The sequence below is a fragment of the Artemia sp. Qi Xiang Cuo genome, chromosome 6 (genome assembly GCF_049724085.1).
Source record: "Artemia sp. Qi Xiang Cuo chromosome 6, ASM4972408v1, whole genome shotgun sequence".
Classification (NCBI taxonomy): Eukaryota; Metazoa; Arthropoda; class Branchiopoda; order Anostraca; family Artemiidae; genus Artemia; species Artemia sp. Qi Xiang Cuo.
The window spans coordinates 19,753,267-19,781,056 of NC_142799.1; the positions used below are offsets into that span (position 1 = coordinate 19,753,267).

The 27,790-nt window shown below is 35.3% G+C and overlaps 2 protein-coding genes across 3 annotated transcripts in view; one reads left to right on the forward strand and one right to left on the reverse strand.

Moving 5' to 3' along the window:
• Csl4 (exosome component 1 Csl4) overlaps positions 1 to 17,673 on the reverse strand; it is a 37,548-nt gene extending 19,875 nt beyond the window's left edge. The window contains exons 1-3 of one of the 2 annotated variants that reach the window (XM_089090076.1): positions 17,566 to 17,673; positions 7,026 to 7,147; positions 3,505 to 3,579 (exon numbers count right to left, since the gene is read on the reverse strand). In XM_089090076.1, coding sequence (XP_088946202.1) covers positions 3,505 to 3,579; positions 7,026 to 7,147; positions 17,566 to 17,593 — 225 coding nt within the window. In that variant the 5' untranslated portion in view covers positions 17,594 to 17,673. Of the gene's footprint in view, positions 1 to 3,504; positions 3,580 to 7,025; positions 7,148 to 17,456 lie in introns of both variants that reach the window. The other variant, XM_089090075.1, reaches the window with a different exon arrangement.
• A 3,435-nt stretch (positions 17,674 to 21,108) lies between these two features.
• The window catches only part of Ipk1 (Inositol phosphate kinase 1), a 334,853-nt gene continuing 328,171 nt past the window's right edge, over positions 21,109 to 27,790 (forward strand). The window contains exon 1 of the mRNA XM_089090527.1: positions 21,109 to 21,198. The gene's annotated coding sequence lies outside the window, so the exon portion shown is untranslated. The remainder of the gene's footprint in view (positions 21,199 to 27,790) is intronic.

Sequence of the window (27,790 nt, forward strand, 5' to 3'; positions counted from 1 at the left end):
CTTTGGACTTCTTTTTAACAAATTGCTATCTTAAAATTTCTATCGGATGCATTTGAGGAAAATATGACGTGGGGTTGAGGTATAGCTGTCTTCCGATAAATTTGACTCTTAAAAATGGCTCTCTTTAACTTCCGATTTCTAATCCATTGACCCCCCTCCGAAGTTTATACGACCACCGTTTCCATAAAAACCTTAAATTCCCTCGGGGCATGCCTTACAACCCTTGCCTTGAGGACTGTGAAGGGGTTCTCATCCTCAAAGACATAATTTCTGGACTTTTAAACTACGTAAAAAAAATAACTATCTCGAAATTTTGACTGGAAGTGTTTGAGGAAATGATGGGCGTGGGGGGGGGGGGGGGGGGGTGGTTGCCCTCCGATCCCTTTTGACTATTAAAGAGGGCACTAGCCCTCTCAATTACCAACCGACTGAGCTCTTTTTGAAGTTTCTATGACAACAAATGACCATCTAAAAATGTCTATAAGCTGCGTTACGGGAAAATGCAACGTGTATGTGTGTTTGTGTGTGGGGGCAGGGGTATTTGCCTTCTGATCACTTTGACTCTTAAAAAAAAGCACTATAATTTCTGATTACCAATCCAATGAGCCCTCTTTGAAGTTTATACAACCACCATTTCTATAAAAACCTTATATGCCCCCAGGGCGTAACTTACAACCTTGCCCTGAGGGCTATATGGGGGGGGGGGTTATCCTCAATGATTCTGGACCTTTCAACCACACTGAACTAAATGGCTATCTCAAAAATTATGATTGAATGTGTTTGGGGAAATAATTGGTGTACGGGGGGGGGGCTGGTGGACCTCCAATCACTTTGGACGGCTAAAAGGACAGTAGAACTTCTGATTACCAATCAAATGAGCCCCCTTTGAGGTTTATACGACCACCCTTTCTATAAAAACCTTATATCCCCCCAGAGCATAACTTACAACTCTTGCTCTGAGGTTTGTGTGTGTGAGTGTGGGGGGGATGTCATTCTCAAGGTCATAATGTCCGGTCCTTTAAACTACGCTGAACAAAATGTCTGTCTAAAAATTTTGATTGGATGTGTTTTGGGAAGTGATTGACGTGGGGGAGGGGGAACTGGTTGCCCTCCTCGAGCTCTTTTTGAAGTTTCTGTGACATTTCTTTCTATAAGAAGGGCCCAGGTCTAAAAATAAAACAATAAATTGGGCCCACGTCATTCTTTACTTAGGCAGCGCTATTGCGCTGCCTATGATATTTTGTCTTGAGATTTCAATTATACAGTACTGGAAGTTCCGATTAGACCAGGTAAGCCCCCTCCCTAAAATTCAGCCTATGGGCGCCCATGATACCGTGTACTATACAAATTCACTACTATTCTACAAATATAAATAGTTCATATTATGTTTGAAAGCACTATTGCGGGGAAAGGACTGGGGATTCTATTCTTTATTCGTAAGTCACTGTGGATATTCGAAGTCAGCAGATTGTGGAATTTTAGTTTCTACTTTAATATTTTTATTTCCACTAACTTTTACCGAACAAATTCCGCTTGTTTCTTTATATCCTTTTATATTTTCTGATATTAAAAAAATCTTGATAATTGTACAACAGCCCAAATAAAAATTATGGAAGATCCCAGTTTCAGGTATGAATAGACCTAAAATAGAGCCTTACCTTACCTTAGAAGGTTAACCTCCTAAGGCCGGGAGGTTACAAAATAGAGCCAGGGGGAAAAATATTTTCTTTTTGATGTCCTTGGTACCTTAAGGGACGAAAACGATACTGTGCAGCAAAGATTGTGGATAACTTATAAGAGTGGAAACTGGTGCTAGATTCGACAAAGAAACTACCAACGCCATCTAGTGTTTAGCGACACTTGACATTTTTTCAAACTCTACAATAATTTTTTTTCGTCAGAAACTGAGATTAGACATTTATTACTACCCTAATTTTACCAAGTACACTACTTAAATTGATTATTCTTATGATTACATCAAAAAGCGAAGTGTCACTAAACGCTAGATGGTGTTGATAGTGTTTTTGTCAACACTAGAGCCAGTTCCAACTCATAAGTTACCCATACTCTTTGACTCTGTTGCATTATAGCTTCTGAAGCTGGGAGGTTAGTATTTCTTTTTTCTCGAGACCACACTGCCTTTTCTATAACGAAACAAATAAGAGTTCTTAATAGGGATAGGTCCTTTTATTTTACAGTGAAACAAATATATACAAAAGCTCTATATATTTCGAAAAATATCTATAGCTTTTGTATATATTAGTTTCACTGTTTAATAAAAAGATTTATCCCTATTTTGGAACTCTTGTTTGTTTCGTTATAGAAAAGGCAGTGTGGTCTCGGGGGAAAAATACCAACGTCGTATATATGGGGATGATAGACTAAATTTAAATTCAGCAAAATTCCATTTGCAATTAGAAGAATAGAAGATAAATTCAACAACATGTCACTTTGTAATTAGAAGAAAAGAAGATTGTACCACCTTTATTAAAAATTCAACAAAATGTTTAAGAAGTAAAGATAATTAATTAACCCTTCAGGTTAATAGCCCGGAAACTTGCTTTGACCTGGAAGATATTATTTTGTTCAGTATAAATATAGTTTATTTTAATTTTAATACTTTAGTTTTTCTACTGATGATGATGACTAACTGTGTCATAGAAATATCTAGAGCTTTTGTATATATTTGTTTCACTGTCTAATAAAAGACCTGTCCCTATTTGGTACTCTTTTTTGCTTCGTCTGGGAGGTTAGACAGCTTTTCACTCTTTCTAAATTGATTGACAATCTCAATGTCACTTGATGACATCTTGAAACTTATTTATTCCAAAATTGTTTCCTTGGACCACAAAATTTAAGAAAAACTAATTAAGCGTTGCGCGATCTCTTTTGCTGTTTAAAATGAACATTATAACTTTAAATCCCCGTTTGAATGTTCTCTCTTTCAATATTCTACAACCAAAATGCTGATGGTAACTTTAAACTTAATGAATTTTAGATTTTTGGAATCTGCAGGAGAAGTAAATACTTTTGATTAATACATTGTTACCAAAATTTCATTATTTTAGAATTTTGGTTACTATTGGTGTAAGGGATTCTGAAATCTTCCAATATAAGACTCTAGCAAAAGTACAAAATCTTTTCATATAGATATATTAACCAAGGCATAACCTAGGATAATATAATAAAAGCTGGTTAAATGCCTTTTATGTACTAAAATATGGCTTAGTTTGCATAATTAAAAAAATAAAAAGTACCGAGGACGTCAAAATAAACCCTTCTTTGTCCCGTGGAACCATCTTAGGCGTATTTATGCACGAGAGTCACGATTTTATAAGACTTTTCTTTTGGTGATTTCATATTAGGAAGTTTTTAGGGAAGGGTTACACCTTTGTCTTATTGCCGCCTTGAACCATGAAAACAAATCAGAAAAATTTCAACTGCAAAGCACATATTGATTCAAATAAAATTCAAACGCAGAAAATAAAAGACGAAGAGACTTACTCTAACTGTAACAACATCCCCAGGACTTGGAACCACAGTCAATTCCTTACCACTAAATACTTCCACAACATGGATCTAAAAAAATACAATATGAATGTCCTGATATCAGAAAGGGGACACCATATGAATGACAGATTATAGAAAGAGAAACACTTCTAGATATTAAAACCTGAATAACAAATAGACTTTATTTACCTTCGGGATGATTCAAAATTGAAAATAGTCCCTTAGAATACCCATAACTATTTAAATTTGGGCTTATTTAAGTAAATTGATTCCCTTTATAGCTAGAGATTTTAGTCATTATCAGAGGATGCCAAAAATTTTCCTGGAACCAATTCTAATCCCGATTCCACCTCATATATCAATTTCAGTGCGATTATGATTCCAAAAATACTTGTTTTCTCTTTTGTTTTTTCGCTAACATCAGCAAATAAACGACTTTAGGTAGCCGTGTCGCCTAATCAAGTTGGTATTACACATGTTTCCAATGCAACAATTACTTATGAATCATTTACTATTTTTCAATTCCAAACTTTAAAACTACCCACGAAATACATACTCAAAAGTTGATCTTGTTATATAAGAAGTTAAAGCATATGCCATTCGACGGTATAGCTAAGAAGAAAATTTATCTAAAAACAATATTCTTGGTATTTAATTCTTCTAAATTTTTCTTTAATTCTTTCACAAACCACTGGTTGATACTCGGTCACAAAAAAAAACGATTCCACGATTGCTTAAAATGTGTTCCTTTTTACAACTCTCCAATATTTTTAGGGATGTGGATACCACATCCCTAAAAGGGATACAAGATACCACATCGCTAGGGATACAAGATGCAACATCCTTGCATAAGAAGGATGTGGTATCTTGTATCCTCTTTTAGCCCCACAGTGACCCAAAGGATGCATTTGTTTTTCAAGTCCTCAAGAGGTTTGATGTGCCACCCCCATGAAAAGTAATGCCAAGTGCAGCCCCTTCCCCTTCCTCTCCTTAGTTACGCTTACATTTGGTCATTACTTGAATGCATCCATGACCATTCCTTAGGCATACAACTATGTAAAAACCCAAACAGTCTTGGTAGCGCTTGGCCCTCTGGGGAATCTTCCTGGTCACTTCCTTAATACTAGCGAGTTGTTCTCTCATAAACTGAATTTTCCAAGATCTAGCGTTATTAGACTCCGGATGTCAATAAAATTACATTGAAAAGACCGAGATAATCTAGATATCAGGTGGACAGAATATAATGAAGATACAGAATATGCATTCAAGGTGTATTTATCTCGGGGCAGCGGGAGCAACAACCCCGCCCAGACGTCGGTTAGACCCCCCCCCCAGACCCCAGTTTGCCCCACAGCCGAAATTACTTTCTTCAAAAATCTTGTCAAAACTAAGATAAGCATACATAATTCAAGCATCCTCAGAAACGGGTCGGTTTTCTTTAGTATATCTTTACCTTTATGGTGCTATATGGTTTATTTTTAAGTTTTCACTGTGATTTGGGAAAAACTGGCTCCAACTTTGCCCCCCCCCTCCGCCAGGATTTGACAAAACTATGCCACTCGTATAGAATACAAAGAAAAACATCCTTTAAAAAGGTCCATCAAACGTAACACATACAAAACTTAACCTGCGAAATCTCAACGCGTTTCACTGATAATTAGATTTGTGTTCATAAAATTTGCTTTTTTCAATATAACATTAACAAACTTCTAAAAAAAGTTTTTTTTTTACTGTTTTACTATTAATTCTTTTTTTATTATTTTCTCCAAATCCTTTTTTGCCCCTATCAGTGCATTTGCAACTATCAATCCAGTTCTTGTTAGTCTAATATGGAATTCTGTCAATGATTTTTTTTTTCTTTTCAATCCATTCTTTTCAAGTATATGAAAAATTCGTTGGCGAAATTGAACTTTCAATTTGACTTCTTTTATTTAGTTTTAAATAAAGCACAAGCAACACAGCCTTCTTTGGGGGATTTGAGGGGCTGTGTCAATACACCTTTGGTAAAGATCCATTTCTGATGAATGTAAAGAATAACTTTTGACTTTCACCTTTGGCAATCTATTTAGTTTTCAATAAAGCAAAGACAGTCTAGCGTATTTAGGGCTTTAGGCAGGGGCGTCGTTTGGGGGAAGCAGTTGCCCCCCAATAATGTGGAGAAAAAAATTATACATGCCATGCCCTTTGACTATCCAGATATGGACCCCTCTTGCGCCCCCCCCCCCCCAATAAAAATGCTGGAGATTCGCTCCTGGCTTTAGGGGTAGTGTTACCGCGTTTAATACTGGTCCTTTGAGGTTTAATTTCTTAATTCGTGAAGATGACTGCCCATATTTTATTAGCTAATTTCTACCCGTTTAGAGTTCAAATTTCACGATTTACTTACCATGATGTCTGAAGACAATAGCTATTAATTCTCCCCAAAGAGTAGAGAATCTTGAATAACAAATATCATCTGTAATTAATATGCATTTTTTGTAATTTTCCTATTTCGGTGCATATTTTTACACATTTTCTGCCCAATGATGAGCTTCCAACCATATCCCAATTATCACAGGTAGGCTATTCACTATATTCTTCCTGCTACTGAAAAAGCTGTTAGTTTTCGAAGAATTAAATTTTGCATTATTATTCTATACTGTTAACCATTAATTTGGTAGTAGTTTCCCCCTTTTTTCTAATAAATTAGTTTCTCTTTCACTATATATTATTAGGTTCAGCAGAGTAAATCTTAATTTTATTTTTCAAAGTATTACCTATTTACACATACAATATAAGACCTTCTAATTTTACCTCCAAAGAAAATCTAACTGAACTAATCTAATAGATACTGATAGAGAATGGAATCACTACAAAAAAGAAGACCTGCCATAACTAAGAATAATAGAGTAAACTTAAGGTGTGTACCTATGGTATTGGCATTTCCCACCTTCTGGTTGAAAACGAAGCCTTATGAGATGACCAAAGGCGGATCTAGAGCAGAATGAGAGGGGGCTCAATGTGACAAGTGCGCCAACAATTGACCAAATTGACAAGTTTATTTAAAAAAAAAAAGGCCAACAAAACAGAGAAAAAAACAAATGAGGGCACCAGAAAAGTCTATAGGAGAGGGAGGGCAGCCCCCCTGGACCTATCCTTGGGGATGACTGAAGTCAAAATGAGAAATTCCTGAGGAATAAAAAAACGAACCAAAGAAGAGCTTGAAAAATCATTATTGTTGAAAAAAAATCCCCTCTTCTGTAAGTTCACCAAAAGTATCACTAAAGGAAGCAAAATTTACCTAAATAGGTCATAAATCACAGGGAGCAGTGACCCTGGTCATAGGTCCACTAAACTATCATCAGCTTCTAGAGTATATGATATGTTGTGTCTGAACTGTGTCTTTTTTTCTGCAAGCAGCATCAAATTCTGATGTTATTATTCTATTATCTACTTTGACTTTTATTGAGTAACAGTACCATATCAATAACAATCCAGTAACAGGATCTCCTTCAGTAACAAAAACTTTGACTTACATCAGTAACAGGACCTTTAGTTAGATGAACTTTTCCAACCAGACTTGAGTAAATGTATCCATGTCTTAGGTATGTACCACTCCCAGCTTGAATTTTATCACTACTTTTAGCTAAAGCTTGGCCTGAAACAAGATAAATCAAAGAATAATTTAGAAAAATATTGTACTACTACTAACAAATACTCACAGGACAAAGATGGGAGAGGCCAACACAGCTATTCAAACTCCTCCCCCCCCCCTCCAATATTCAGAAATTCCCTTTTTACTCCCATGAAATTATCAATCCTTGAATTTTTTTTCTGTATAGCCCTTTCCAAGCTGATCCTACAGTTTTTACTTGGCCCCAGATGAATAGCCTCCAAACCTAAAAAAAGAATAAGGATGCTAATTAATTTTCAGATTAACCTAAAAACTAATCTTGCTTATTACGCACCATAGGATTCTCTTTTATTTATAAGCATTTATTTGAAAAAAATTTATTTTAATAAAGTTTTCTATCATCCAATTCTTAAGGCATTACCTAAACTTGCCATGGAGTTAGTTGCTGCGCTTGTGAAATCATAAATGCCAAAATACATCAAGTGTAGAACTATCATTAGGCTGTTGCACAAATGGGACTTTGAATGGTTCAAAGTCCCATTTCAATAATTACAGACCAATTTCAAATACATCAATCTTTTTCCATATAATGAAAAAAATTGTGGTGAGTAGAATCCAGGCACATTTTGAAGAAAATAATTTATGGCATTCTGCTCAGCATGGTTTCCATAAACAACAATTTGTAACACGCAACTTCTTGAGGTGATTCATGATTTTCAATTGATGGCTGATAATGGTATTTTGTTTCATTGTATTTATATCGACTTTTCCAAAGCATTTGACAAAATTTCCATCCCTCTTCTCATAAATAAATGTCAACTATATGGCATTGGCTCACGAACTAAAGCATGGATAATGGATTATCTTATAAATAGAACCCAAGAGGTTGCAGTAGGTGATGCTCTGTCAGTCATAAGTGGAGTTCCACAAGGCAGTTGTCTTGGGCCAGTACTCTTCTGCCTTTTTATCAATGATTTGCCAGGCGTTGTTAGGAACTTGACCTTAAAAATGTTTGCAGATGATGTAAAAATCTGCAGGTCAGTCGTGAGTGAACATGAGATTTCTTTACTTCAAGAGGATTTGGTTGCTCTGGGCCAGTGGTGTACTGCAAACTCTATGTTCATTAATGAAACTAAGTGCAATGCTGTACACTATTTGCATAGACTCCCTCAACATTACCATTACTTTGTTGATGATAAAAATCCATTTCAAGTGTGGAATATGTTTGTGACCTTGGGATTTGCTTTGATTCAAGTCTCAAATTTAATAAACATGTATTGGATATCACCCATAAGGCAAATTACCAATTACTATGTCTAAGGTGTACTTTTCTAAGTTTAATCTGTGTTCACTGATTTCACTTTATGTATCTCACGTATGTCCAATACTTGAGTATTGCTCATCAGTATGGTATCCCCTTAATAAGAGAGATAGAGAGAGGGTTGAGAGAGTGCAACGTAGGGCCACCAAACTCACCCTCATACTGAGTCATCTACCTTACCACCAGAGAATGCAAAGACTACAGTTGCCTTCTCTCCAGTTCAGACGTGATAGGGCCAACCTAATAAATAAATTCTGCATTGTTAGTAATATTGATAATACCACCCCAATTCACTTTTTCACTTTTACAGAATACAGTAGTACCAGTCAACACCAACACAAAATTTACCCACCATGTTCACAGAGAAGAATAGGCCAAAACTCTTTGTCTAGCCAAGTGTGGAAGACTTGGAATTCACTTCCATCAGAAATACTTGCAAGTACCACAGTCCAGTTTTTCAAAGGTGGTTAACCCTCTACCGATTTTTATACTAGGTCTTGTCACAATTTCATTTAAAAAGTATTTTTATATTTGTATTAGCTGATTTGTCACAGTTAATTTTCAGCTATTTTGTAGGCTTACTTTTTGGTAAGTTTCAATAATTAACAGATTCGTTTCAGTTAATTCGGTATGCTACTGTATGTTTCAAATATTATGTTTTCAATTTATTCAGTTACTGTATGTTTTTGTTATGTCATTGACATTGTTATAGACTTTTTTATAACTGTTTAGTGTGACAAGCTTGTTAAGCTTACCATATTTTGGTATTAATAAATAAATAAATAATAAACAGTTTTAATTTTATTTGATTTCTAGTCAATCCTAGCTAAAATTCACACCACCCTTTAGACTAGTCTGTGCCTCCCTAGAGAAGTGCACCTCCCAGGTTGGAATGCACTAGCCTAGAGCTATATTTGGCACCATTTAGGAGGGGGCATACTTTTGTCAAAGTAGTGACTATGATATTTGGAAAGAGTATTGAATAGTCCTGTTAATTTGTTATTAATGTGTTTTCTTTGAAAGTGTTTTAATTATCATGTGATAACTTTTAATCCATATCAGGCTATGAAGCTTAAAACACTTTTCTTGGGCCTTGTGCATGCTTTAGATCTATTTATGAAAATTTCATATGTATAACACAAAATTTTACAAGTTCACCAAAGGTTAATGCTGTTTCCAGGGAGAAGCAATAGCAATAGACACTCCAAAAGAACTTCCTGGGGCATAGTTTAGACATTAGAAATATTCCTGAAAGGTTAAGACCAGCAGGCACCAAAGTCCACACCAAAATTGACTTTTTAGCCAATTTTGAATAGATACATTTTACCTTAATTATGGGCTTTTATTTATTTTTTTTGTCATTGGCTCTAGGTTTTGAAAATGCAATTATCATTATTCAGCAGGATTTTAAGCCATATCAAGGCTTTTTTCCTAGATTTAAGAAACAGATTTATTAATCTTAAAAAACTGATGATCCTAAAATCATTGGCCAATATTACAGTAAGTCAATATTATTGACTTATAAATATAATGAACCTACCACTTAATGCCTTTTTTATGCTCTTTATAAATATAATAATCTTTTTATTACAAATGAACTTTACCCCACCCTTATATATACCAATTCAGGGTATATATTTGCAAATTGGGGGGGGGGGGGCGGGGGTAAAGTTTAAACTAAACTCTATAGTCAGAATTGCATCCTGAATCCAAATTTTATATTTGTTTGCATCAGAAGTGAGCCTTACCTCACCTCCTTAATGTGCAAATATATATCCTGAATGGAATATAGGGGTGGGGGCAAAGTTCATTTCTGACACAAATGAATGTATAATTTGGATTCAGGATGCAATTCTGACTATAGAGGCAAGTTTATTTCTTAGCTACCTGTATAGTGTGTTAATATAAATATTACCTGAACTACGTTTGTCAGCTACAAATTTATCACAGGATCTAATTTAGTTGCAGGTGAAGTGAGTAAGTAAAGTACTTGTAGAAAAAGATATAGAAGTATACTATTTGGTAAATATTTTGTACTTCATATTATTAACTTATGATTAAAGTAAACAGAGTCTACCACTTGAGGCCTTTTTCCAAATATAATAATTATTTTTGTTGCAAATGAATTTTACCCTCACCCCTATATATACCAATGGTAAATATATACCAAATCATTTTATTGAGTTAGGAATAAAGTGAATATACCATTTGATGCCTTTTTTTATGCTGATTACAAATATAATAATCATTTCTATCGGAAATGAATTTTAGCCCCCCCCCCTATATATGTAATTTCAGGTTTTATATTTCTAAATTGGGGGGGGGGGGTAAATTTTAAACGAATCGACTTTTAAAAACAGAACCAAATATTGCCCCCCCCCCCTAATGTGTAAATATATACCCTGAATTGGCATATATAGAGGGGGCAGATATTCATGTCCAATAGAAATGATTATTATATTTGTAATCAGCATAAAAAAAAGCCATCAAATGGCATATTCACTTTATTACCTTAAATCGCACTTGCTAGCGATAGGACGAATCCTGTGTCCGCCAGCTTCAGTGATGATAGTTAATCATCATCTGTGGTGTCCCAAATGGTGCACCACGGTTTGTTGAGCCACTCCCTATCCACTGATGACTTGAATACATCCATGCTGGTAGAGGTTACTGTTTTTTCACTAAGGGAATTCCACAAGCTAACAACTCTATTTGAGAAGAACTTGTTCCTTAGTCTGGTGTTGGCTTGTTTCTAGAAAAGCTTTTGAGAATGACCACTAGTTCTGTTTGAATTGTCCGGTTGGAAAAGGCCAGGAATGGTATCCTCAGCATTTAGGAGCTTGTATGCTGTTATCACATTGCCTTGTTTGCGACAATATGTTAGAGATGGTATTCTAAGCTTACGGAGACGGGATGGATAAGGGACATCATAGAGGTCTCTAATACATTTTGTTGCCCTCCTCTGGACTGATTCTAGAGCTGCTTGGTCTGTCTTATTGATTGGGCATGCAATACACATTCCAATCTCTAGCCTTGGTTGAACTAGACTCTTGTATAGCTTAGTCATAACAGTTGGAGATCTGCTAGTGAACATTCTTTTGATTAAGCTAAGAGTCTGATTAGCCTTCGCAATAGTCGCTTGTGCATGAATATGAAATTTCAAATCGTCGTCTACCAGGACACCAAGATCTCTCTCCGCGTGGCTGCTGGAAATAGCATTTCGGGACCCATCCCTACAATCTATATGGTACTGAGTGTGTGGGTTTTTCTTCCCAAGCTGGAGAGTCTTGCATTTTGATGCGTTGAATTCAAGCCTCCAAATATTAGTCCAGTGAGTGAATGTATCGAGGTCCAGTTGGATAGACTTAATATTCTCCGCTGTGTCTGCATGACCAATAAGTTTCGAGTCATCAGCGTGGAGGCTTACTTTGTTGTTTAGGATTTTTGGCACGTCATTTATATATATATTAAATAAAGTCGGACCCAAAACTGTGCCCTGGGGGACACCACTTCCAACAGCGGCCACCTCGGAGAAAAACGTCCTTCCATCCTTGCCAAATACTTTAACCATCTGTTTCCTATCTGTTAAGAACTGCATCACCCACTCAACCACACCACCACTCACCCCAATAGCTTGGAGCTTGATTCGAAGTCTTTTATGGCAGACTTTGTCAAACGCCTTTGCCAAATCGAGTAGTATGATGTCGACTGGGAACCCCTGGTCTAGAAGATCGGTGATATAATTATAAGAATCAATCAAGTTTGTTTCAACCGACTGATCAGACCTAAAGCCATGCTGACATGATGAGAATAGTTTATTGGTTGTCAAGTGTTTCAGGATTGCAGTGTTAACAATCGCTTCTAGTAGCTTCCCAACTGCAGAGGTGACACTGATTGGCCGGTAATTGCTTGCGTCCTCTTTGCTGCCACCCTTATGTATGGAGGTTATGTGGGCCGTGCGCCAATCCTGCGAGATACACTTTTCATCAAGGGATTTCTGAAAAAGGTGAGTGAGCAGGCCTGATAGTTCAACATGCAATTCTTTAAGAAGCCTTGGGTGTACACCATCAGGTCCCATCAACTTATTTGGATTCAACTTTTTTAGGTGTGCCTCTACATCTACCCTATTGACTGTAATCGGGGGCATAGGGGTTATGATGGTATAGGTGGGGAGGTCTGGAAGAGGGGCATTATCAGGTGGAGTAAATACAGATGTAAACTGCCTATTTACGGCATTGGGAATTTCTATTGGGTCATCTATTATACGGTCATTATCTTTAAGTAGCGTAACAGAGTGTCTACCAGGTTTACGGGCTGAGGCATAATTCCAAAAGCGTTTTGGATTTAACTTGCTTGCTGCTGCTACAGCCTCCTCATGCTGTTCAAATAACTTTCTGGATACATTTCTGACTTTCGTGTCTTGGTATATTTTGTGTAGTGGTTCTTATTGTGTATATTCTGTTTATATAGTCTCCAATACCTTTTCTTTTTATTTCTTGCTCTCTTTAATTCTTTGGTCATAATTGGTAGCGTTTTGGGTTTACAAGTCAATCTTACTGCAGTATTTTTCTCTGAGACCTCTAGCAGTATTTTCTTCATCATATTCCACGATTTATCAACATCATTCTCAGTGATAAAGGACCAATCCTGCCCCGCCAACTCTTGATTCATCAGATGGCAATTTCTATACATATGTTTGGTAAAAACTGATTTTTCTGGATACAGTCTAAGGAAGGATCGTATGGTAGCGTGATTGCTAGCACCAAAGGGCGGTAGTGGGGCCACGTCTAAAAGCGCTTCCTGGTCATTTACTATTAAGAGGTGCAGCAATGACGGGGGGGTGGCCATCCTGGTGCCTAGTCAGAAAAGTTACAGCTTGGTAAAGTGAATAGTTAGCTAGACACCCAAGAAATGGTACAACTGATTTCTGTCCAGAATAGCCACTGCCATCTATCCATTGGACGGAAGGTAGGTTAAAATCCCCAACTATGAGAAGGTTTCCTGTCAGCGCTACTTTTCTATCAATTGATTTTACTACTTCAAAAAGGGACCTCTCTATATTAGGGGAACTCAGCCTTCTGTAAATCATACCAATCTGTATTGGCTCACCAGGTAGGTTTATTGATATCCACACTTGTTCTAGGTAAGGCTCATAATCAGATTCAATATTCATATTTCTTACCTGGAAAGAATCTTGGATGTATAGGATGATTCCCCTTCCTTCCTCCTTTGATAGGTTGCTGATTATTTTGTATCCCAGTATCTGTATCTGTTGTTCCGTCAGAGGGATAGTAGTCCTTTTTGGTTTCAGTTCACAGAAGACATAAATATCTGAAGCGCCTGATGTAATAACACACTTAATTTCTTGAAACTTTGAACTTAGACAGTCAACATTGCTGAAAATAACACTAAGGGCACTAATCTTCCCACAGCTTCCACTATCAGATGGAGTTGATGATCTTTCAGAACTTGGCGAATCAATGGTTTGTCCAGATCTAGCACTGTAAAAACAATTGTCCAACTCCCCACTAGCAAAAGTATCACTTACATTTAATAATGCACTAGAAGAGAAACTATGTACAGGTTTTGGCAGCCCACTTAGAGTTCCATCTGAGTTGGAGGGGCTGGAGGTAGCAAGTTTTTTTATACAATTTTGCCACCCCAAATCACAATATCCGTCTCTCCATTTGCTCGCCGAGCTTGAATCTCTTCATATAGCTTGGCTCTTTTAGTCCGGTCGGCTTTAGATATGTCGTTTCTGAACTGAATTCTGCAAGGTCTTCTCTTTTCATACGACTTTTGGATAATGTGTCTATTTGTTTCTTGGTTTACAGTGTAAAAGATTATAGGTGTGCTTTAGCGAGTGTGGTTAATTAGCCTAGCTAAATGTTAAAAATTGACGACAGATCCAGTTTGAAGGCTCTACTCTTGGGACATATACTGCTGGATAAACTGTCAATCGTTTAGTTTTGCCAGCCCTTCAAAGATAACAAGGTTCAGTTTACGTCTCTGTCTGTCTCTATCTTCGACTATTAACTGCTTCATTTTGACTCTAAGTGGCTATCAAGATCGCTTTTTAAAGCCTGTACCTGCAAGACTACAAGACTATTCAGCAAGTCCTGGTTGACGGCGGTGCCAGACGTTTGCTCAAGGGTATCTATCTGTGTCTCAATGGCTTGAAATCTACAATCCATGTCTTTGATCTTTTCATGCTTAAACTCACTAAAAGACATTTTGACAGCATCTTTAATTTTCACATCAAGATCCTGAATGACCGCTAGGTCATTCCTAACTCAATAATATGATTTGGTATATATTTACCATACCCATTCAGGGTATATATCTGCACATTAGCAGGGGGTGTAAAGTATATTTCTGATGTAAATGAAAGGGTAAGTTTGAACAGTACTTATGATTTATATATAACACACAAATTGAAGTCAAGTTTGGTTAATGCTAGGCCTAATAAAATAAAATAGGATGAAAATATAATAGTTTAGAAACAAATTTGGGCTATATGTTTCCACAGTAGGGGGAGTGGGGGTAAAGCATAGCAAACGAAACTCAGAGAAGAGAGAAAGTAACAAAATGAAAAATAAAATAAAAAAGGGTGAAAAAACGAGGATTTTGTCAGCCAGCGAAACCATGAAGAAGACAAAATATAAGCAAATATTTCGACAAGGACCTCCGCAACTTCTTCTAAATTGAAGAAAAAAAAAAAAAAAGAGAAGAAAAAAAAAAAAACGAGAATAAAACCATTCGAATTTTACTTTAAAAAGAACTAAAAGACCAGGAAAAAAAAAACAGGTAGTACAAAATTAAAATTAAATTTAAAAATAGGATTGGGTAAGGATCTTTCGTCTTGCATTAATTTTGGCTGGTCTACAATTTTGGTTTTCATTAGGTATGCAAATAGGTTCTTTTAAGTTTTTTCGGGTGAAAATATTGATTGAGTCCTTCAAGATTAAACTGTCGTAAATTGGGCTTAATGAAATATCTCCAGTATCTCTATTTATTGCTAAATTTTTGTTCATATATTTTTTTATCTCAATTACCTCCTTAAAAGTTTGTGGTATGCCATTAACAGTTGATATTAAAGTTGCCCCGTCAAACAGAACTAGATGGGTCGGGTTTACAAAAATATGCAAAGCCAATGCCGAATCAAAGTTGTCATTGTTATTTTTTAATCTCAGGGACTTATCTATTGAAATTTTGTGCTCATGCAAACGTTCAGCTAGTTGTTGATGGGTTCTACCAATGTAAAATTTTCCACAAGAACACGGGATTCTTTAGACACCACTACCCAGTACAGGGTCTGTTTTACCATTTCCTGAGTTAAAAAAATGTTCAACCTTTTGTTCGGTTCTGAAAGAAACAGAGATATTATGTTTATTTAAAATTTTTCTAAGTTTATTGCCAAGTTTCAGGATGTATAGTAAAACGATGAAAGTTTTTTTCCCAATTGCCGGTGTAACTGAATCAAGGGGGACAAGCTCCTTATTTTATTCTTTTATCTTTTTTAATCGTCTATCTATTATATTTTCAATGAGTTTGATTGGGTAACCATTGCAGAAAAGAATATCCTTGACATAATTTAGTTCAGAATTTATATGATTACGGGAACAAATTTTTAAAACTCTGTCGACTAAAGAGATTATTACCCCTCTTTTTACAGAAGGAGGGTGATGGGAAGAGAAATGTAGATATTGATCATTATGAGTCGACTTTCTATATATAGAAAATTCAAGACCAGGATTAGTTTTTATAATCAAAACATCTAAGAAAAGCAGCTTACCTGAATCTTTGAGTTCCATTGTGAACTGGAGATTCGAATCAAAAGATTTCAAATGTGCCAAAAAATCTCTTAGAGAGTCTTGTCCATGTTCCCAAACAGAAAGGATATCATCAACAAAACCAAACCAGATGGAGTGTTTTAAGTGGAAACTATTCAAAGCAGACTGTTCTATGAAATCCATGTAAAAATTTGCCAAATAAGGAGACAAGACAGTGCCCATGGATAAGCCCATTATTTGAAGGAAAAATTTGTTTCGGAATTTAAAATACGAGGAGTATTTGTTGCAAAGACGGACAAGGGTCATTATTGTATCAATTTCCAAAGTTTTGTAATCCAACCTATTTGCATATCTAATGAAAACCGAAATTGTAGACCAGCCAAAATTAATGCAAGACGAAAGATCCTTACACAATCATCTTGGTAAATTTCATTTTCATTGATTCCTGCCTGGTTTTTTATTCAGTGTATATTCTGTCTTTGTACAGGAAACTTCGAAAGGTTAGATTCTCGTTTTTTTTTTTCTTCTCTTTTTTTTTTTTGTTTAGCACTGAGGACGACTTGGCGGAGGTCCTTGTCGAAATATTTGCTTATATTTTGTCTTCTTCATGGTTTCGCTGGCTGACAAAATCCTCGTTTTTTCACCCTTTTTGATTTTATTTTTCATTTTGTTACTTTCTCTCTTCTCTGAGTTTTGTTTGTCATGTATAGCCAGTGTGGTCTAAGAATGTATTTGCGTAAAGCATAGCTTATATTAAATACATAACCTAACCTCCCCCTCCCCCTAAACCCCAAAAAACAGGCTTAAATGTTGTAAACATGATAAGAAACTATGCTTTGTAATACACTATCACTTGCAAATACCCATTTGAGGGGTTTCCATTTGTATTTCCTTGTACAGTCTATAGTACTATGTTATATATAATGCATGAGTAGGCCTAGGCTAGCCGGTAAAGTTCTACCAAATCATATTATTGAGTTAGGACTAAAGTGAATACACCATTTGATGCCTTTTTTATGCTGATTACAAATATAATAATAATTTCTATCGGAAATGAATTTCAGCCCCCCCCCCCAATATATACCAAACCTAACCCTGAATTGGCATATATAGGGGGGGCTGAAATTCATTTCCGATAGAAATGAATGATTTGGTAGAACTTTACTGGCTAGCCTACCATTTAAACTTTATAAAAATAAAAAAAAAATGTAAGAACAACCTGGTACACAAATTAAATCCTTCTCCATTTTGAATAAAACTGTGATGCGAATACAAAATAAAATCAGGATATTCTATTATCTCAATAAAAAAAAAAGGCAAGAAAGCACCTGGTACGCAAATTAAATTTTTCTCCATTTTGAATAAAGCAATACTGCCAATAAAAAATAAAATTACGGTATTTTTCTGCTCCTATCAAAAGGTCCGTTTCTTGCATATTCAATCTGCTAAAAGCAACCTTTGACAGACAATAGCTCTTTAGAACACCTGAAGACTCAGACCTAAGCAAGCTTACATCCCTAGAGATTATGAGCATTCCAGTTTGAAAGCCGTACTTAGTCAATGCGAAACTGCTGCAACTGGCTATCCTTTGAGCGACGAATAATCAGAGCTTTTGCAGTTTGGAATAGATATGTTTAGAAGACTATAATAGGACCTAATTTTGGCTGTAAATTCATTCCTGAAGGGCTCTTAACCTGGCTCGAGGTTTTATTACATTAGTTAAGTGTTCCGGGCCAATCTAGACGTATTAATACTAGGCTAATGAGTCCAGTTAACAATAATTAGAAGAGGAGCTGGCGCAGCTGCGTTGTCCTCAGGAGGCTTGGTGCTTCAGTGAGATGTTAGTAATAGCAATGGTAGCTAATGATCACTAGGTTAAATAATACTAGCTTAGCTCTGTAGTGCCCATGCTGTATTGCCTTGATGTATAAGTGAAAAACCATAGGCTCCTTTTGAAAATTAGCTATCGAAACTAAATTTCTATGAGGGGGTCAATATGAACCCAACTTTGACTAATTTGATCTTCAACTATTTTATTTTAGATCTTATCTAAAAGCATCCAACTGAAAATTAGGTGATTTTTAAAGGCTTAATATTTTAATATTTGTTTTATTTAATTCCGCCTACTTCCAATACAGTTTTAATTCATCAGAGAAGTTGAGACGCTCGAATTTTGACATAATCTGAAAAACTGCTTATATTTCATAGAAAGACTGAATGCAGGTGCAATAATAATCGTCAAATGTAGCTAGAATAATCTGGCCAAATGATCGTTATTCTATAAGAAAACTTACATCTGTGAAAAATCAAAACTAGACAATCATGATTTTGATACATTGACAAACTTGAAATTATTTTCAACCAAAATTACTCCCGTGATTCTTACCTTAAACCCTCCTATGCCTCTAAGGGTGCCTAAGGCATCGACAAGGGGCTTATGGTCTTTGCAATATCCTATTAATACCCCCACATGTTCCCAACGAAGTTGCAGGAACATGTTAAAAGAACTGAAGTCTGACTGGTAAGTAATGTATAGCGTGCTCTTGGTACGACCCTTTCTTTTCAATCCTGCAGGTTCCCACTAGAAGATTACCTTTGGATTGGAGGGCCGTAGTGAAAATTACAAAAACTGTTAGAGTGGTTCTCCCCAAAATATGTGTTAATATTATATGCAATTTTGGTATTTTATGATCCTCATGGCCTCTGTTGTATGTAAAAAAAGAATTCTATAAACAGGGACTATCGGCTGATTCAAATGCATATCTGTGAAAATTGCCACCTACTAGTCTCTAATTTCAAATACATCTATTAAATCATTCTTTTTAAAATACTCAAACAGTTCTTGGTAGCGAACTAAAAGTAAAGTGTGATTCAGCTCCATAGTAACCGAAACTCTAAGAAACGGAATATTGATATCAATAGATACATCAAAAGAATCGGCTTACTCATCAAAAGCTGAGAGCCTGAGAAATTTTGCTTTATTTCCAAAAAAGGGTAAAGATCCCTTAAAAGTCAAGGAACCTTAATGAAAATAAACATCATCAGTTTCAGCGTATCAGAGAACCGTACTGTAGAAGTTTCAAGCTCCTATATACAAAAATATGTAATTTTTCATTTTTTGCCAGAAGAAAGATCACGAATGCGTGTTTTTTTTCTGTTTCAGGTGTGATCATACCGACCTATTGGTAATAGAAAATCAAGGTAGGTTGTATTTGAACGGAAGTTAAAAGTTTTAGTGCCCAATTTAAGTAACCAAAAAGATTAGAGGGCGAGTAGCCCCCCTCAAATCCCTTTTTCCCCGAAGTCGCTAGATCAATGTTTTAAGATGGCCATTTAGTTCAGCATAGTTGAGAGATCCAATAATTATGCCCTTAGGGTTAACATGAACCTCCATAGCCTGTGGGAAAAGGGCTGTAAGCTTTGAAGTTTGCTCATTGTTTCCGTATAATATTTGTTATTGTCTAAATGTCTGAGTATACAGACATTTTTCGGGGGAGAGGGGGGTGATTTTGTACTTGGTGTGGGTGTCCTGGGGGAGAATTTTTCTTGGTTTGGGAAATTTCCTTGGATGCAATTTCCGGAGGAAATGTACGGGGAAATTTTTCAGCTGGTTTGGATCTCCGGGAAAAAATTCCACAGAAAGGGGAATTTCTTGAGTGATCGGAAAAACAATTGGAATTTAAAGTTTTTTTTTCAAATGAAAGTGAGATAAGGAGAATTTTTCAGGCTGAATCATCCACAGAAAATTTTAAAGGGGGAGGAAGGACAATTTTGAGCGATGATGGATTTATCCAGAGGGAGCTTTATAGGGGGGGGGGGTGTTTATTTTACGTAGGATGAACTTTCCACGGAGAAGTTTTCTGTGAGGTGAGAGCATTTTTCATATAGGGTGATGCGGATTTACCGGCATTATTTTAAAAACCATCAGAAATTAAATAAAAAGAACAAGTTTTTCAACTGAAGTAAGGAGTAATATTGTAAATCAAAACGAAGAGAAATTATTCCGTCTATAAAGGGGTTGCCCCCCTCCTGAATAACTTGTTCTTTATGCTAAAGTTTGACTGTTTGTTCAATTTTTTTTAATAATGGGTCCTGAAACACAAAGGCCGTTTAATTAGAGCAGAAAACTTTTTTAAAAATACTAAGAAACTTCAGTGTGAAGAACAAGGTATTGAAGAACCCTTCATATACTGAATAATCTCTGTTCGTTTTTAGTTTTAATGATGCTCCTTACTGTCAGTTGAAAAAAAATATTCTTTTTTATTTAATCACCCGTAGGGACCTTACCAGAATAATTAGTCCCAGATCACAATTTATAGCCTTAAGGTTTTGTACTTCATTAAAAAATATTACAAAATGACGTCCTCAAATTGATCATCCATAGTTAATAATGGATAAAATTATGCAAAATTTAATTATTTGTCGACTTTTTATTGACTATGTTTCTTATCTTTTGCATTACCCAAAAGCCTTAAATTTTTCAGCTGTTATACTTGCACGTTTTCATGAATAAGAAACCCTAGGTATTTCATTGTTACTACTCTTTAATTAATTTTTTTAAACTGTGATTTACTCATTTTCACTAGTTGACGAAAGCCCAGAAAGTATCAGGAAAATAGTTTAGTAAAACTTATGGTTAACAGGTCTCAGAATAATTGCTTTCGTGACTTTCAATTTGATTTCACTGCTTCAAAGAACACTTCTCAATATTTTTTGGATTTACTCTTTTTGATACAAATGTGTATAAAATGATGCCCAAACAAAACTTTAAACTATCATAGGATTTTTTTTTTTTTCAAAAACGGCTTTGATATGTGAAATACCTCATTACATAATTCGAAGAGTCAACGCTGCAGTGCCGGTAAAAGTTTTGAAATCTGAAAGTAGGTGTCAATTTTCAACAGGTTTTCATAATTGTCTTATAAGGATACAAATTTATGCTCTAATAGTACATTTATTTGGTAAGTTGTCTACATTTAACTTTTATTTGAACTCCTATCAAACAAGACTACTTCTGACTAATGCTCTTGGCCCAGGCTAATTTGAATAGGCTAGGCATAGGCTATGACTTTTTCCACCATCCAGTTGCCCACTAGGCTAATAATTTTCGGTAAATTTGCTGTTTTTAACTTAATTTAGCTACGATAAAAGTGAACACATCACTTGATGCCTTTTTGTGAGCTCTTTCACTATTCAATAAACTAATTACTTCCAGGAAAATTACATTTTGAACCCTTAATTGAGTCCCAAAAGGTAAAACAGTAAATATTTACCAAATCGTATTTTTGAGGGTAAATTTCTACCAAATCATATTATTGACTTACACATAAAGTGAATCCTACCACTTGATGCCTTTTTTTTATGCTGATTAGGCTACAAATATAGTAGCCTAGCTAATCATTTCTATTGGAAATGAAGGTAAAATTCTACTTTAGCTACTTTTGACTATCTTGGAATGGGGTTAGACTAGGAAAATGAAAGTTTCAGGGATGGGTCTACAGGCCAAAGTATGTCCCGGGATGGTATTTTGAAGTACCTACTTCCACTCCTTCTTCTTCTAGAGGGTCCTGAAATTTACCTACATAACAGGTCTACCCATTGAAATTTTGACAAAACAACATTTTACCTTAATTTTCAGTTATCAGTTTCTTTTTCTCTGGCTTTAGCTCTGAAAATGCAATTTCAGTTATTTGAGCAGAATTTTCAGCCATATCAATGTTTTATTTCCAAAGTTTAGGAAATGTATTTGCACATCTTTAAAACCTTATAAATTGTGATTGAGTAAAGTTGTGAAGCTGAAAACAATTTTGTTATGCTTCTTTTAAGCAGAAGATCTATTTTGCAAGGTTTCACTTCTATAACTCATATATTTTTAAAGGTCATCAAAGGTCAGGAACCCCTAGAGGGAAAAATAGTGGAGGTAGGTACTTCAAAATATCTGTCAAGACATACTTGAGCCTGTAGACCCATCCCTGAAAGTTTCATTTTCCTAACCCAACCCCTTCCCAAGATAGTCAAAAGTAGCTAAAGTAGAATTTTACCGAAATGAATTTCAGCCCCCCCCCCCTCTATATGCCAATTCAGGGTATATATTTCTACAACCTAACCTAACCCTGATTTGGAATATATACGGGGGGGGGGCTAAAATTCATTTCTGATAGAAATGATTATTATATTCATAATCAGCATAAAAAAAGGCATCAAATGGTGTATTCACTTTATTCCTAACTAAATAATGTGATTGGGTAGAAATTTACCTTATTGAGTTAGGTGAATATAGCTTACCACTTGATGCCTTTTTTTTTGTTATTTACAAATATAGGCCTATTAATCATTTTTGTTGGAAATGAATTTCAGCCCCCACCCCTATATATATCAGTTCAGGGTATATATTTGCACATTATGGGAGTGGGAGTAATTTTGTTTTTTATGAAAATGAGAGGTAAGTTTAAACTTTCCCCCCATCCCTCTAATGTGCAAATATATACCCTGAATTGGTATATATAGGGGTGGGGGCTAAAATTCATTTCCGACAAAAATGATTATTATATTTGTAAAGAGTATAAAAAAAGGCATCAAGTGGTATATTCACTTTAGTTGTAACTCAATAATATGATTTGGTAAATATTTACTGGTAAAACAGTCCATAATAAACAAAAGTTTAGCTAAAATTTTAGACAAGCTACTTTTTGCTATTTTGGAAAGTGCTTAGGCTAGAAAAATAAAACTTTGTTTTGAGCCCTTTTCAAAGCTCAAAATGTAATTTCACCTAGAAGGATTTAGGCCTATTGAATTATAAAATAACATAAAGAAAAGCATCAAGTGATTTATAGATTTTCATCCTAACTAAACTATATTGAAAACTGCATATTTACCTATTTTTCTATTAACTTTTAAAAGCAAAAATTGTCTGCTCAATTCACAGAAATGTAGGAATTAATCAGGTGTGAACCAATAGGTAGGCATTGGCCAGGCCATGGAGGCCATTTTCTGGTTGTTAAATGTTGACTTAACTATAAAACAGTAGGCTAGCTTCAGGTAGAATAGGCCCTATACAAGATCTTTGGTTAGCCTATAACAAGCAATATCAGCCTCCTAGCCAGACACTCTTGTAATAAAATTAGCACTAGGGCCTACTAGATATTTGAAGTTGTGTATAGTGTCAAAGTTGTAGGTATAGTCACTCTTTCAACTAGGCTACTTAAAGAAGTAATGTTGCTACATTTGTACATTAACAGGACATTACCTGCTTAAATCACACTGGTGAGCTATAGGATGATCCTGTAGCTGCTGGCCAGTAAAGATAGTGCGCTGACTGATCAGTGAGTTTCAAACTAGTCGCCAGGGCTTGTTGCACCATACCTTGTCAGCTGATGATTTGAATGACTCAGATACTGGCAGAAGAGATTATTCTGGTCTAACTAATTGTATAGACTCACCACTGATTAGAAAAGAATTTGCTATGCAACCTTGAGTTGGCATGCTTCCTGCAAAGTCTTTTGATCATGTCATCTTGTTCTTGAAGAGATATCCGGTTGAAAGATATTTAGGGTAATTTTTTTTTATGGGTGAGCAGCTTGAATGTCATAATTGTATCCCCTCTCTTTCAGCAATAAATAGATGTTGTAAATTCAATTTTTCAAGCCAAGAGGGGTTAAGAATTTTATCAAAAAACCTCTGATGCATTTACTTGTATGCTTCTTGGCTGATTTTAGAGTTTCTTGTTCTGATTTATTAATTAGGTTAGCAATGCACATACCAAACTCAAGCTTTGGTAGAAAAAAATGCATCATAAAGCTTTTTAAAAGCTTTGATTGCTATTTAAAAAGGTATCAACATTTGACCAGGTTTCCTGGGCCTGCAGTGGCTTAGGTAGCAATAGAGGATTCAGAAATAGGGCTGGTTGCCTTTTAATCAGATGAGCCTTCTTATGTTTGTGAGCCTCCGAGGAGAGACCAAATGCAGAAGGACCACACTTTCCTCTTTCTGATTTTTTTTGTGAACAGTCTTTTAATATGAAGTGGCAAGGAAAAGAAAAAATAACATATGAAAGGCAGATAGTTCTTTACTTAGACCCATCCTAAATCTTAAACCTAAACAGAGATAAAAATCTAGTTACACACATGATAGATTATTGGCACCATACCCATGCATATTTATGTCTGTGATGACAAGTTAAAAGCCCAGTACAGTAGTCAAATTTCTTTCATAAGTAATGCTGCTGGACTCTCAAAAGATCCAACTCAGGGCTGCCACACCTTGATATTTTCTGAGAAATCTCAAAAATTCAATCCTGAGCTTGGGATCTTAGATAAAATAATATGTAATAAGCTTTACCCACAAAAAGTGTAATTATTATTATTATTTAATATCATAGGATCTTTTCTTCATCAAAACTTGGGATTTTTGTAAGTGAATCTTGTGACACTGTTAAATTCTCAGTGACAGCCATGGCTCAACCAAATAAGCCCATAAAGCAAACAAGAAATTGCAAAGGAGACTCATTGATATGTTTCATATTTAAAAACCAGTCAGTACAATGAAAATAATTTTTTTTGTATTTGTTTTGTGCTTGAAAATCTTCAAAATAAACTCTATCTGTGTGGCTTTTGAACTGCCCAAATTTTACAGACCAAATATATCAATTCATGGTTTTATGTTTGGCAATTATTGCATACTGTCTTTTCCTTTAGGGGGAGGTATCAAATAATGTTTCCAATAAGAGCATACAATTCTGAAAACTGCCACATTAAGTCCATTTCTTTAGTTTTCTAGGGGGCATGTCCCTCATTTGTTAGGTATGATTTTTTTTTCAAAGTTCAAGCTCCTTTAATGTGGCAAAAACAAAATGCAATTCAAGTACAAAAGCCCTTGAGCTCCTTTAAGTTGATTAAACAAATAAATGCATCTGGAAACAAAAAATGGGTCTATGGCCAATAGAAGGAAACAAAAGGAACAAGAATCAAATGAATATTTTGCCTCTATATAACAAGGGGCCTCCAGCATAGAAAAAAACAACAACAAAATTAGAATCTAAAACTAAAATAATATAAATAAAAATATATATAAAACTAAAACATCCTAACTAACATATAAAATTAAATCTCCAGGTGTTAAAATGAAGTAGTGTAAAGGTTAAAATAACAACATCATTTCAAACAAAAAACTGAATGGACAATTAAATAAATTATTTAAAAAAAGATGCAGCTTTCAGTGAAAATAAACTTTTAAATTTAGTGCACAAAACTGTGGGCAATTGAAGAATTGTTATTCCATATTAATAATAATAATAATTTACTTTCTGCCTCCTTTACAAATGGAGACAAATAAGCAGAGTAAAAAAGATAAGAAAAAAAATACACTCATCAGCAAGCACCCAATATTTTTGCTAACTTACAATTGCAGTACAAGATGAGTTAGAGGTGAGTCAGCAAGAAACTGCATGCTTTGGCGGCAAGCTCTTGCATCTATCTCCCCAATTTTAGTCACTGGGTCAATTATTCCATAACAGCTGCTAATATAATTATTTGAAAACCACAAGGGCAAACATAACAGTTGCCTTCTCTCCAGTTCGGATGTGATAGAGCCAACATAATAAATACATTTTGCATTGTTAGGAATATTGATAGTATCACCCCAACTCACTTTTTAACTTTTACAGAATACAGTAGTACCCATCAACACCAACACAAAATTTACCCACCATGTTCACAGAAAAGATTAGGCCAGAACTCTTTGTCTAGCCGAGTGTGGAAGACTTCGAATTCTCTTCCATCAGAAATACTTGCAAGTACCTCGGTCCAGTTTTTCAAAAGTAGTTTAGCCTCTACAGATCTCTATACTGGGTCCTATCACAATCCATTTTGAGAATATTTTATTTTTGTATTAGCTGATTTGTGACAGTGTGACAGTTATTTTGTAGGCTTACTTTTTGGTAGGTTTCAATTATTAACAGATATGTTTCAGTTAAGTTGGTATGCTGTTGTATGTTTCAGTAATATTGTTTCCAATGTTTTCAGTTACTGTATGTTTTTGTTATGTCATTAACATTGTTATAGACTTTTTTATAATTGTTTTGTGTGACAAGCTTGTTAAAGCTTACCATATCTTGGTATTAATAAATAAATAAATAACAAAAATTTTGCCAACTTATAATAATGGGTACACAGCTGTTGTTTCTGTGCAACTTTTAGTAACTCCCAAAGTGGGGATAAATAGAATAGAAGGTGTAACTACAGCATTGAATATTTTTAGCAAAAATCAATTTATTAACACTATTTCTCAAGCTTTCTGCTTTTCCATGACATTTTGTAAGACACCGAGACACATTATCTTTAATAAGCCCGATAGTGGATCTAGTTGTAGGACCATAATCAATACCTAGATACCGCAAACTATCCGATTCATAAATAACAATACCTTTGATATCTAGCAAAGTAGAAAATCTATACTTTGCAGGCATGTTAAATAAGCAAAACTGATTTAGATACATTTACAGCAAGGCCAATAAACTTATGAAGTTCAACAATCTTAGCAAGGTTATCCTGTAGCCCAGAAATAGAAGAGCTAAGTAGCAGTAAGTCATCAGCATATGACAAATAACTTATATCTAGCCCATCAAGGTTGAAGATTCCCTTTAACTCTCTAGTGGCAGTATATGTGGTGCAATTGAATACAGTTGGTCTTAAACAACTGTCTTAAACCTTTAAGCAGATGAGAGGTACTGTACCAAAACTGTAGAATAGACACTACATAAGGATCAAGCAGATGAGAGGTACTGTACCAAAACTGTAGAATAGACGCTATGTAAGGATCAACGCCACAGTCCAGAAGTGATAACAACGCTTGAGAATGCAAAATACTATCACAAGCGGCAACGTTGCCAATACTGCAGATAAAAACAGAAAGCCTTTTGCAGAAGTACTGGGCACAAAATTTTGTAAAACACAGTGAGCTGTGGCACAGCCAACATGAGCTCAAAGACCATGCTGCTTGCTTATCACTAGACATTTTGAGGCAATTGAAGGCAATAAGAGTTTTTTGAAAATTTTACTAAATAAGCTTGACACTGTAATTGGTCTATACAAATTGCACAGGGTTGCATCCTTATTTTTCTTCAATATAGTAGTTGTAATTCTGACACAGAAATTACTTGGAACAATGCTTTGCAAGATGCAGATTTTAAAAAGCAAAGTGAGGTGATCCATCAATAGATCAGATGCATTCTTCAGGTGATCACTACAAATTCCATCAACTCCAGCAGCTTTCCAACTCTTACCTTAAATTACCTTAAATCGCATTGTCCAGCAAAATAAGGAAAGATCCTGTAGAGTTGCTGGTCAGTGATGATGGGGAGTCCAAGGTAATCAACACAACAGCAACCTTATAAGAAAATCGAAATATATTTTCTTGTGATTATTATCTCTTCTAATCTGCAGTTGTACTAAACCAATTCTGCTCAAGTCATCCTCAGGGCTATACTGTGGTGTTTATACTCCCCATAGTATAGTGCAGACGGTTTGATATCATCTATTTTTCCCTTCTTGTTTTATT